We start from the raw sequence: 13,961 nt of genomic DNA, 5'->3' as shown, positions 1-13,961 counted from the left end.
GGAGACTTTAACGCTCACCACCAAGAGTGGTTGGGGTCCAGAACCACCGACCTCCCGGGTCGGACTGCCTACGATTTCGCCTTGGCCTACGGCTTCTCCCAGCTGGTGACACAGCCCACCCGTGTCCCAGATATCGAGGGGCACGAGCCTTCTTTGTTGGACCTTCTGCTGACCACAGATCCGGCCGGATACAGTGTGGTGGTCGACGCTCCGCTTGGATCGTCTGATCACTGCCTTATTCGTGCTGCCGTACCACTCTCTCGTCCTGATCGTCGAACGACGACCAGGTATCGAAGAGTTTGGCGGTATATGTCAGCAGATTGGGATGGATTGCGTGAATTTTACGCATCCTACCCATGGGGGCGGTTCTGCTTTTCCTCTGCTGATCCTGACGTCTGTGCGGACCGTCTTAAAGACGTGGTGCTCCAGGGGATGGAATTGTTTATTCCCTCCTCTGAAGTGCCCGTTGAGGGTCGCAGCAGACCCTGGTATAACAATGCCAGCAGGGATGCTGCACACCTCAAGCGGTCCGCATACGTGGCATGGGATAATGCCAGGAGACGTCGGGATCCTAACATCTCAGGGGAAAGGCGGAAATATAACGCCGCTTCCAGGTCCTACAAAAAGGTAATTGCCAAGGTGAAGTCGGAGCACGTCGCTAGAGTTGGCGAGCGATTGAAGAGCTATCCCTCCGGGAGCCGTGCTTTTTGGTCGCTCGCCAAAGCTGCAGAAGGAAACTTCTGCAGGTCTAGTCTCCCACCACTGCGCAAGTCCGATGACAATCTGGCCCACAGCGCGAAAGAGAAGGCTGACCTTCTGGTCAAACTCTTCGCCTCGAACTCGACTGTGGACGACGGGGGTGCCACACCACCGAACATCCCCCGGTGTGATAGCTCCCTGCCGGATATCTGCTTCACACAGTGTGCAGTCAGGCGGGAGCTCCGACTCCTGGACGTCCATAAGTCGAGTGGGCCAGACGGCATCCCCGCAGTGGTTTTGAAAACGTGCGCCCCTGAGCTGACACCTTTTTTTTTTTTTTTTTCGGGCCGGGGGCCGAACCTCCTACGAGGTCCCCGCGCCTAGGGGGCGCGCGGGGTATGTGAGACTCAACGATCTGCAGGTGTTGAGAGCAGATCGCGGGCCCAAGGATTTTAGGGCCCACCCACTAAACGACTCCCCTGCACTCTTACACCCGACGTCCGATCTCCGTCCGGGGTCAGAACCCGTTCAGAGTAGGGGGGTTCCCGCGGTCAACACTACAACCAGACACGCGGCGCCACCCCGAGGACGCCCGACCGACGGGTCGTCGAGGCGATAGTCGACGACCAACGACGTCGGTCTTCGCGGTACGGCGGCCCTACCAGGCCGCCCGGGCGGTGCCGCTGGTGTTCCGGGATACCCCGCTGGGCCAGAACCAGCCTGCCGGGTCGGAACGCGATACACCGCCGACCGGGTTGCTCTTCAACAGTATGTTCGGCGACGACAGCGACGACGAAAATGCGGACCGCATCGCAGTCCGCAGCCGCCGACGCGCCGTCCCGTCCTCCTGGTACCAGCGCGCTAGAGTGACGGTAGCGTGCGGCGCAGCCTCAACCCCCTTAGGTCGCCCCGTGACCATCACCGGGAGGAGACTGCCTCCTCATAGGGGCTGGAGCTGGACAAACGCCCTCCTCCGAACCCCGGCTCGACGGCGGCGGCACGGCGCCGAGAGGGAAGAAGAGCTCTCCCTCTCCCGTTCCGCCGCCTCCTTCTGCGAGATGGTGGACTCGCAGAAGTCGAGCATCGCCTGCCAGGACTCGTCGCTGCCGAGCATCGTAGCCACGACGGTCGGAAGCGACAAGTCCGGTCCTATTTTTGCAACGAGGACGCGGCGCTGCTCCGCGAAAGCGGGGCAGTACGCGAGCGTGTGCTCCGCCGTGTCCTCGTTGCAGCCACTGCAGTGGTGGCACTTCGGCGTCGGCTCCCTCCGGGCGACGAGGTGCAGGTAGCGACCGAAACAGCCGTGTCCCGTGAGCACCTGCGTCGCTCGGAAGGTGAGACGTCCTCGGTCGCGATTCACCCAGTCCGAGAGGACCGGGCGGATCGCCTCGACGGTCCGTCGCCCGTAGGCGGACACCTGCGCTAACGCGTTTGTATCGCCTCTCTTATTGCACTAACAGGGTTCCGTCTTCATGGAAGACCGCCCACGTCCACCCTATCCCCAAGAAGGGTGACCGGTCGGACCCATCGAGCTACAGGCCTATCGCGATAACTTCCTTGCTTTCCAAGGTGATGGAGCGAATTATAAATACACAACTCCTGAAGTATCTTGAAGATCACCAGCTGATCAGTGACCGACAGTACGGTTTCCGTCACGGTCGCTCAGCTGGCGATCTTCTTGTATACCTTACTCACAGGTGGGCTGAAGCCTTGGAGAGCAAGGGCGAGGCTCTTGCTGTGAGCCTTGATATCGCGAAGGCCTTCGACAGGGTCTGGCATAGGGCACTTCTATCGAAGTTACCATCTTACGGAATCCCCGAGGGTCTCTGCAAGTGGATCGCTAGCTTTTTGGATGGGCGGAGCATCACGGTCGTTGTAGACGGTGACTGTTCTGATACCATGACCATTAACGCTGGCGTTCCACAAGGTTCGGTGCTCTCCCCCACGCTTTTCATCCTGTATATCAATGACATGCTGTCTATTGATGGCATGCATTGCTATGCAGATGATGGGGCGAGTCTCCGAATGGGGTGAATTGAACTTGGTTCAATTCAACCCGATAAAGACACAAGTTTGCGCGTTCACTGCGAAGAAGGACCCCTTTGTCATGGCGCCGCAATTCCAAGGAGTATCCCTGCAACCTTCCGAGAGTATCGGGATACTTGGGGTCGACATTTCGAGCGATGTCCAGTTTCGGAGTCATTTGGAAGGCAAAGCCAAGTTGGCGTCCAAAATGCTGGGAGTCCTCAACAGAGCGAAGCGGTACTTCACGCCTGGACAAAGACTTTTGCTTTATAAAGCACAAGTCCGGCCTCGCATGGAGTACTGCTCCCATCTCTGGGCCGGGGCTCCCAAATACCAGCTTCTTCCATTTGACTCCATACAGAGGAGGGCCGTTCGGATTGTCGATAATCCCATTCTCTCGGATCGTTTGGAGCCTCTGGGTCTGCGGAGGGACTTCGGTTCCCTCTGTATTTTGTACCGTATGTTCCATGGGGAGTGCTCTGAGGAATTGTTCGAGATGATACCAGCATCTCGTTTTTACCATCGCACCGCCCGCCACCGGAGTAGAGTTCATCCATACTACCTGGAGCCACTGCGGTCATCCACAGTGCGTTTCCAGAGATCTTTTTTGCCACGTACCATCCGGCTATGGAATGAGCTCCCCTCCACGGTGTTTCCCGAGCGCTATGACATGTCCTTCTTCAAACGAGGCTTATGGAGAGTATTAAGCGGTAGGCAGCGGCTTGGCTCTGCCCCTGGCATTGCTGAAGTCCATGGGCGACGGTAACCACTCACCATCAGGTGGGCCGTATGCCCGTCTGCCTACAAAGGCAATAAAAAAAAATAAAAATAAAAAGATAAGCATCAGATACTATAAAGGTAGGAGACACCAAATTTTATGATCACGCACGCGCCTTAGCTAATCTAAATAAAAACTAGGTTCAGTTTTATTCATTCGAAAACTCAACCGACTCCCAAATCATTTGAAAGCATCACTAGCGGTTATTGGCCTAAATCACCTCCGCGCATGGTCTCTCAACGTTTGGGGTCACGTTACCGAAACACTCAATTTCTATGACGTCATTTATGTCCGTGAAATAACACCGCTCTACGACATGTTTTGTAATAGACACCGTATCATAAACGAGATTTTTCTTTTACCGCCTTTTTATTATCTCGCTTTCTTGTACGTTTGTATGAATGGGACGATTTAAAAATGTACTAAAATTAGTATAACTTCTCCGTATTATCTTGCACTGTCGTCCGTATTTTGAGCTGTTCCAAATTTTTTGCACATTGAAAACTCAGTTTAAATTAAGTATTATCCGTTCCAAGCAGGTTTGGACACGGCTATCACCATTGTAGTGCAACAAAGGTTAATGTTTTTAAAAGGCTACCACAGCGAGCCGTCGTATGAACACACACTAGATTTTACACCCAAATTATTTATTGCACATATTGAACAGATATGTTCACGGCTCAACTGGTTTTGAGAGGTTTCGCCATTTATCCTGAAGCGTGAGATGGAAACCCCAAAGTACATTATATTTGAAAATTTTGCATAATAATATGTGATGTGCGGATAATTTAGTTACCTAGGCGGCACTGAAAATTTCGGGAATTAACGAAGTGACACAACATTACTATTTAAAAATGTATTTATTGCTTTTCGAAGTATTCTCCGCGAAATTTGACACATTTTTCCATACGATGGAACCAATCATTGAAGCAACCATTCCATTCGGAAGTTGGGATCTCCAAAATGGCCGTTTTGTAGGCGTCCACAGCTTCTTCAGGTGATGAAAATCTCTGTCCACGCAATTTATTCTTTATTTTAGGGAAAGTATAGAAATCATTAGGGCTTAGGTCGGGGCTGAACGGCGGATGGTCTAATAATTCTATGTTTTCTTGCTCTAAAAACTCTTTTGTTCTGTGCGCGGTGTGAGAACTCGCATTGTCGTGATGGAGGATGATGCGGCGGTTGCAGTTCTCTTTACGGAGTTCAGAAACGACCTGTGGCAAACAAATGCTAGCATACCATTCTGCATTAACCGTTCTTTGTCCCTCAAGAGGAATAGTCGTAACATGGCCGGTTTTGGAGACAAACGTGGCCACCATTTTTTTTGCAACACTCCGTGAACGAACAATTTTTGTTGGCTTTAACTCATTTTCGAACACCCAAACTCGTGACTGGTTTTTTGTTTCGGGTTCGTACGCGTATATCCAGGATTCGTCACCTGATACAATGTTGTATACAGCATTTGAGGATCCTGCGTGGAATCTTTCGAGAGTTCTGACGCGCCAAGTAACGCGAGCCGCTTTTTGCTCTACACAGAGCGAATGCGGTATCCATCGGGAAAACAACTTTTTACACCTAATTGTTCATGCAAGATTATTTGTATTTGACTCATGTCAATGTCTAAAGTTGCCTGAATTTCGCGGTATGTCACATGTCGATCTTCCTCAATCAGCTTACGCACAGCATCAACGTTTTCTTGGGTGAATGCAATTTTTGGACGACCTTGACGGGGATCATCACTGAGCTTGACACGTCCACGTTGAAACTCAGCAAACCAGCGATAAATTGTGGTTTTGAATGGGGCTTCATCATCAAATGCAGAAATCATCCGGTCAACACACTGCTTTTGTGTTAAACCACTTCGAAAGTCATAATAAATCATCGCTCTTGAATTTTCTCGAGTCAATTCCATTTTCTCAACGACTAAACAAGTTTGACAAAACCTCGTGACAAGACCGAGAATCTTTTTTTAAATAAATAAATGGTATTCGATTTTTAAAACCAAGGAGTTTTCAATTAAAAAGATTTTAATATGACAGGAACAGTGGAAATATTCCATTCCCGATACTTTTAGTGCAGCCCTCGTATTTGAAAAAAGTGTGAGTCGTGGCCTCCTATGAAGGGGGTTTTGGTCATCTTTTTTTTAATTGTTTAGATGTGTGGACGAGCTCACAGCCCACCTGGTGTTAAGTGTTTACTGGAGCCCATAGACATCTACAACGTAAATGCGCCACCCATCTTGAGACATCAGTTCTAAGGTCTCAGTTACAACGGCTGTCCCACCCTTCAAACTGAAACGCATTACTGCTTCACGGCAGAAATAGACGGGGGACTCACAAGAGGTCCTACCACCAGTAAAGAAGTATAAAAGCCTGCGATTCTCTCGTGTTCATGTTTGTGCGTAAACCGTCTCGATTTTATCTGATAAAAAGTGGAAAAAAAAAAGGAATTACATACTTTCTTTTGACTAGATGCCAAGAACTATATAACGACCAAAGAGAATAATTTTTACTTACATTCCAAGATCACGCAAGGTTTTTGTATCCGTTAAAACGACCACGAGTAGGTACACGTTTATCGCACTTGCTGCTCTTATTGTTCAACGTATAGAACAATGGTTGTGTCAGTACGTATTAAGTCTTAAGTAATTGGCTTGGATTATAGCCACTTTTCGAACTATACGACAGAGGTTTCTGTACAAAAAAAATAGTACTTGTTAAATTTCCATTTGTAGAAATACGTAAATAGGCATCGATAAATAGGCATTGTTAGACTCAAGATTCAAACGCGGGGCAAATTTAATTCACGCAAACTAATCGCCCTGTTTCAATCCCGGAGAATGTCTCAAAAATATGATATTTTATGTCATACGAAAACACTTTTAACCACTGCCAGGTCCCTGGTTTTTGAAATCCTCTGCGTTTAGTAAGTTAGGATGCGTCTTCCAATCGTGTTTTTTAAAATAGACCCCGAAATTCTTGCTGTGCATGATGAACCTCACAGTAACCGTCTAATATTATATTCAGTTCTCGTAATTCGTGCTTAAAATCACTGCTCAACACAATTTTCACATATTTTTCTTCTTGTCCTTATCTCACTATATGTGGTCGGCGTAGCATGTCCAAATTTTTCCATTCAGACCTAACATTTCGCACTCACACCCTCCCTTATCTTGCATATCCACTTATACACAATCCATCAAGTCTTTTCAAGTCACCTTATTCACATGTCAACTATAAAACCAAATACGGCCACAACAGTGAAGAAAAGCATCCTAAACATAAGTATCTGTTAGTTTTTATCCTGGGAAAACAAAACGTATTAAAATTGCTTTCATAGCATCGACAACCGAAATACATCACTCAAGTATATATGTATATCATTAACAAAGTTAATGTTGCGAACTTATTAACAACGGAACTGTAGCGTACGATGAGAGAGACATATCACAGCATTCATGGTCCGGTAGTCATAACAAAGCCAGGTCAATGGAACGCCGACACAGATGACAGAATATGCAAAACGCTTTAAAATTCATTCGTGTTCCTGTCTTTGTGTTGGGACTATTTGAAGGTCGCAGCTCACCGGACGACGCGACGCGGCTGACGCCCACTGAATCGCGCCCTAATTGTAGATATGATGTACTATGTGTAATATATAAAATATATGACATGTATAATGTAATACTTTATTGTATGACACATATACACACACACACAAGCACGCACGCACGCACACACGCACGCACACTCGCACGCACGAACGCACGCAGGTACGCACGCAAGTACGCACGCACGCACACGCACACACACACACACACACACACACACACGTACGTACTACATTCTTACAGATCCCTCTTCCTGGTTAACTTACTTTACCTGGTGACCTAGCACTGAACCACTGACTTTTATAACACAGGATTTCCTAGCATAAAATTCAGGGAATATTGTTATTGTGTACCTCATAAAAAAAGCTATTTATACTAATATACTAGTGTTATAAATTCTTGTATGTGTTTGTATTTTAAGAGGCTTGAATATTCCGCGCGGGTAGGTACCACCGCCCTGCCTATTTCTGCCCTGAAGCAGTGGTGCGTTTCGGTTTGAAGGGTCGGCCTTTGTAACTATACTTGAGACCTTTGAACTTGTATCTCAAGGTGGGTGGCGCATTTACGTTGTAGATGTCTATGGGCTCCAATAACCACTTAACATCAGGTGGGCTGTGAGCTCGTCCACCCATCTAAACAATAAAAAAAAAAATATTATAATTTCGTGCCCTTATAAAGCACCAAAACAGCAGGTTCTTTATCCCAGTGAACGACAAATTAATTCGGTTACTGTGTCCCTGACCGTATAGCCGAGGGTCGTGACTTATTTTTCAATATCGTGCAGTATAATGAACATATGTTTGTCCTTTATTCCGTTGTTTAATATTTATAAATATGTGTGTATGTATTTAAATGTATATGTAGTATGGTCAGTCTCTAGTTCACATAGTACATGGAATCCTAGTTTAGGGCCAATTGACTGCGTTTAGCTTGTCCCAGGTTAAGGTTACTTATTATATAATTTTATTAATTAGAAACAAGTAATGATCCAATTTGAATTTGAAATGAACCAACAGCGAAATGTTCCATAGGATAAAAATTTTATAAAAAAAAATTAATGTCAAGAAAAATGTCATAAGGTTATAGAATTTTAGAGTGGGTATCTCAGCAATTTATTATTGTAATATTAACATTTTCTTTTTATTTGTTCCAACGTTTCGAATACAGTTACAGTTTCGACAGTTACAGTTTCGAATACAGTTACAGTTTCAATTCAATAACAGTTTTTATGGTGACCGATGACTAAGGTGTTTTAACGACATATGTTTATACTATCGTGACAATATCGTCATGATCATACACATCATGTAGCTGCTAACTATCAAGTTGCTATCTAGCACTAATCTAAGGCCTCCCCCAAGGTTCGCCATAATAACCGGTTCCGCGCAGCCGTCGTCCAGCGGATTCCTGTGACCTTTAGCAGATCGTTGTGAACCAACTCGTGGGAGGTCTACCCACGCTGCGTGTTCCGGTGTACGATTACCACTTTAGAGCTTTTCCGTTCCAGCTGCCATCTGTTCTTCTAGCTATGTTCCCTACCCACTGTCCCTTCCATCTTGCAATGCTATGAGCTATGTCCGTTAATGGGTTCTTCTGCGATTCTCCTCTTGTCTAATTCAATTTCGCGGGCAGATTAACTCCGAGCATAGCCCTCTAGTCATTCGTGAATACGAGCGTAGTGTGTTGTGTATTTCATTAGAAAAAATAAATAAAAAACCGGCCTAAAGGATTTTGAACACCGGCATAGTCACATCGCTCGATACCGGTACACCAGGCGTCAAGTATAATTTAGACCAGCCCTTCTCAAAGTGGGCGATAACGCTCCCTTGTGGGCGCTGCAGGCCTAAAGGGGGGCGGCAAGAGACCCAGAAAAAAATGGAAGCGTTGTGTAGAGGCTTTGATGGCGATTTGTAATTTCATCTAGGAGGACTCTTAGACACCAACTGAGCTCTAGCTATATCGGTTTTTCGGTAGGTAAAAAAATGGGGGCGCTACAAAATAAATTATTCTCAAAGTGGGCAGTAGATGAAATAAGTTTGGGAGCCCCTGCTTTAGACCATACAGACTTCAGACTATTAACGTCATTACAACCGCAAAAGTATCACGTCACACTTCACCGAGGAAAACCGTAACCGAGTTAAACCAGATACCTACACAATTACCAATTATACAATAGAATGTAAACGAATTTAGAGCTGCTCCAGTTACCAATAAACAGCGTACAAATTGGACACGTATTTGACGGATGCGGGCATCCGTTTTGCATACAAAACATACATGAACTGTATCAGGAAGCCAGCGGATAGGATGTGAGATGTCAACAAAGTTAAAGCATTCAATGTATCGAGCGAAACGAGTGAATGACCGGCGCTATGTGAAAATGTACCTCATGAATACTACACGGAATTTTGGACAAGCAATGTCGAAGCAATGAAAACACTTGTTCAAAGGCTTGGTTTTATTTTTATGAAACATGACGTCCTCTCTTACGGACGGTACATTGTTTCGTCAGAATTATTGAAACGCCAATTTTAGGAAGTGTTTTTTTTTTATTGCCCTTGTAGACAGACGAACGCACGGCCCACCTGATGGTGAATGGTTACCGTCGCCCATGGACTGCAGCAATGCCAGGGGCAGAGCCAAGCCGCTGCCTACCAAAGGTTTACGAAAACAAATAATGTTTATCTCGCATTAACCATCTTTAATTTATTTCGAATAATTTACATTTTCTTCTTTTTTTAGGGTAGGATGTTATTTGTCGAAATAAATACAAGGATTCAGCGAACGATAAACGAAAATCGATTCTTTCCAAAACCGGGCTCTACTCAAAACTTATATTGGAATTTGAACAAGAATGAATATGTATTTCAATTTTTTCTTCTTCTCAGTCGTTCACTCCTGGCGGAGTCGTCGTGGTTACGTAAGTCTTAATGTTTGGTTGCGGCTTTTGAAAGACTTCTCCAACTTTCTCTATTTGTGGCGGTACGTGTACACTCAGTCACTCACTCATAACTTAACCAAGTCTGTCCACCTTGTGGATGATCGGCCGCGAGAGCGTTGACCGTCTACTCTTCCTTGAACCACTAAACGTTCCAATGAGCTTTGATAACGAATGATTATATTTCAAAGAACCTTACGCAATAAACGTCCTAACTTGATATCAATGAAAAAACATTCGCATCGACATCTGAAACAGCATCTTCTCATGTTGAAATTATTAGACTTAACACAGATTTAAAACAGTATTGTATAAATTTTTTTCGAGGACATAAACGAGGCTCGTTATCAAATAAAATATTACAATGTATCCTGTTGTTGACAAACAATGTATCGTTAACTACAAATCCAGTTAGTGTCACGCGTGGAGCACTTGCCATTTGAACTTGTAATTTGCGATTTATTATACATACGTACCTACATATTATTATGTACACACGGGACATGCTCTAGCAAAAATATAGTTTTCCTTCAATCCGATAAAATTTATAAATTTTTTAATCGATTGAGAGTAGTGTAGTATATTAATAGACATGTTCTTATTGGAATAGGTGAAAGCTTAGCTTAACAAGCGTGATTATGGGATTATTAACTGATTAGTATTATTATTATATTACTACTCTTATTATTTTTTATCATCAAAAACGACTCAATTACACTCCGTTGTTACACCTTACCGCCGTCAAGATTTGTGGAATCCACGAAATATATCCACGGTGTTAGTTTTACTGCTATAATTGATTCGCGGGCCTTTACATTTCATAAATATGTCTCAAGTTTATCTTTATCGTACTGTACATACATCTATATACGTATATCTTTCCTATGCGTGCTTTTTTCTAACAGGTAAAAAATGCACATTTGACCGTGACACAGATTTACCACTAGAAAAACATACGCGTTCAGTACAACTCATGTTTCTATGAATTAATCAGCTACAGAGTTCTGAGAAACGGACGTAATAAAATGAATGAATAGTTTACTGACCTTTTTTGGCATCGTAGGCGATTCGAACTCCTCATCTTCGCGACTAGACAGAGTCGAACACGACGAGCACGCGGAGTCCGCCGACAGAGACCTGGACCTCAACCAATTCACTTCTTCTTCTGTAGCACCCACTGCAACTCCATCCGAGTAGTCGCTGACAACGACACTGGGCGTCCTGACCGTACGGCCTCTTGTCTCACAGCCTTCGCTGCCTCTCCTGCCCAGCTCTACCACATGCGCCTCTACGAGAGTCCTCTCCCGTCTCGGCGACATGGCCTCCGGTGGAGGGGTAATATCGCGTGGATGCGAGTGCCTCCTAAGCCTAGTCTCGAGCTCAACGGCGGAATCGTCGCTTAGGTCTCGGCTGCGTCTTCTGACGGCAGCTCTGTCGTCGTCGTCCGATGAGGAGATGTCGTCGGACGGTGAGGGCGCGCGAGGGGGCCGCAAGTACTGCATCGGAGCGGGTTCGAAGCGACGCAAGAGCTCGGAGACACGTGGTTGCGCGTGTCGTTGGAAGCGGGTTGTCGGCGGCGCGCGCGCCACCGCACTGCCGCTCGGCCTCCGCGCTGTGGGCGACTGCGGCTCGCGAGCAACATCCGGCGTCATGCCGGCGCCCAGCTTCAAATAAAACAAGCTATGGCTTAATGCCTTTTCACGTAACACTCGACGGAAGTCCTCCGTTGGGGGGTTTTCCAGGCGCGGCATCGTTATCTGGAAAACAACAGAAAGACCGTTATAAAATTCAAATCAGTGCCTACGTAAACATAAAAAAATAATCTAATACATATTTATATTTCATCCCATATCATCTCATCTCATTTCATTTAATTTCATCCAAGTTGATCTCAAATTAATCATCTTCATTTTATTTGGTAAGCAGCGGCTTGGCTCTGCCCCTGGCGTTGCTCACGTCCATGAGCGACGGTGACCACTTACCATCAGGTGGACCGTGTGCTCGTCTGCCTACAAAGGCAATAAAAAAAATAAAATAAAAAATTCATAAAATTGAGAATATAAGTTAAAATAAGATATGACTAAAGGTCTTAGTTACCAGGTCATAAAATCCCTTTAAAAAAAATTTAACAGGCCTAACAATCATACTTTATAAACCAATAAGTACACACCTCCGTAAAATATAATCGGCTTCCAAATAAAAGGCTCTTGATAATTTTGTCACTATTTGCACATTTCAGCTCTTATCTGCAACATAGAAATAAATGACTTAACATGGTCGTAATTTATATGAGGAATTTGTTCGAAATATAATACTAGATATTATATAAATTACAGTAAATACGAAACATTTTATCTCAACACGGCGGAATAAATTTTTAAACGTTCTCACTTCGTCTTACTGGTACAGTCTAGGAATTCGGAGAAAAAAAAAAACAATGGCCTGATCGTAGGTAATATATTTAAACAAGCGCAAATTAAATTCGGGAAAGTCCAAACATCTAATGCCACCAGAAAACAACATTTGTTTGCACAGAAATGTTCTTACGTAGAATGATTAACGTAAATTTCATTAATCATTTCATAACTTTTATTTAGTTAATCGCATTATATTCACAGTATTTTTATTTTATTTTATTGCTTAGATGGGTGGACGAGCTCACAGCCCACCTGGTGTTAGTGCCCCAATCGATAGATAAAAGACCTAAACTTTTGTATAAAATAAACTTAAAACAAACAAAAGGAATCCGTCCTACGGGGGACACATCAAAGGAAAAACAAAATTGTTATTTTTATTTAACTCCGAGCATTTTCATATTTATCTACCTTTTAAACCTTCTCTGGACGTCCACAAGTAATTCAAGACCAAAATTAGCCAAATCGGTCTAGTCGTTCTCGAGTTTTAGCGAGACTAACGAACAGCAATTCATTTTTATAAATATAGACTATATAGATGAATTACGGTTGGCCCAGAGGGCTTTCCAGTTTCACCAGTACAGATGAGCGAGCACAGGCTCAGCCAGGAGGGGTGATTGCTAACAGTTGCCCGAGTGCCCCCAAAGGAGACCTAGCAACTCAAGAGCAACTGCTTCCTGAATGAATCTACTACTGGATCGGAATCGCGACCCGTTGATAAGATCTGGCGAGAAACTCAGCGGGCTGATGCATGGATTGGATGGTTGCACACAAGCTCACAAACCAGCCGACGTTAAATACTACTAGTGTAAAATTACTACTACATACTACTACTACTGCACTTACTAGTATAGTATAACGGCACTCAAGACTTATATAAACATGATTAACTGATCGCATCACTCGACACCGATTAAACTACGCTATTGAACCCGTAACTAACAGTTGATCGACTAAAGAAATACTAGAGTAGCACCGGCTAACGGCACTATAACTGGTTTACGATTACTTCTAACAACCGACACAGAAAAAAATAATTACGCGCGCTGAGAAAACAGACTTTTTCTGAATTAACTTGAACATGATTGCGAGCAGTAAGATTTACTTTTTAGCGCATTTAAACTTTTCTGGCATTAAATAATCGATTCGAATTCTGTCGCAACAGGAACTGTTGTCAAAGACTATCATAGCCCTCTTTAATAACAAATTTCGCCAAGGTTACACTATAGATTAATAATATTGAAGACAAACAATATCAATATATTCTGAATTTGACCTGACAGACTTTAACAATAAACAAAAGAGTATAAATACATGGAAGTATGCGTAATATATTTCTATTGATTTAATGTATTTTTATTTATAATTAAAAAAAAAATTAGCATTAATGTTTTTCCTATCCTATTTACTCCTTCTCTATATTTTCCATAAGTGTGAGAAATTTTATACTCCTCCGTCCACGCAATTTTCGTAAAATGGGGTATAAAGTTTTTTTCT

General features: G+C 44.3%; 1 protein-coding gene across 2 annotated transcripts in view; it reads right to left on the bottom strand.

Moving 5' to 3' along the window:
* LOC101739314 (inositol-trisphosphate 3-kinase B) overlaps window positions 1–13,961 on the bottom strand; it is a 187,136-nt gene that overhangs the window by 136,586 nt on the left and 36,589 nt on the right. For both annotated transcript variants that reach the window (XM_062673615.1, XM_062673614.1), the window contains exons 2-3: window positions 12,221–12,296; window positions 11,097–11,807 (exon numbers count right to left, since the gene is read on the bottom strand). In XM_062673615.1, coding sequence (XP_062529599.1) covers window positions 11,097–11,801 — 705 coding nt within the window. In that variant the 5' untranslated portion in view covers window positions 11,802–11,807; window positions 12,221–12,296. The remainder of the gene's footprint in view (window positions 1–11,096; window positions 11,808–12,220; window positions 12,297–13,961) is intronic.

Source organism: Bombyx mori, chromosome 18, assembly GCF_030269925.1.
Source record: "Bombyx mori chromosome 18, ASM3026992v2".
NCBI lineage: Eukaryota > Metazoa > Arthropoda > Insecta > Lepidoptera > Bombycidae > Bombyx > Bombyx mori.
Note: the sequence above shows the minus strand (reverse complement) of the source record. Positions and strands in the feature narration are given on the sequence as shown.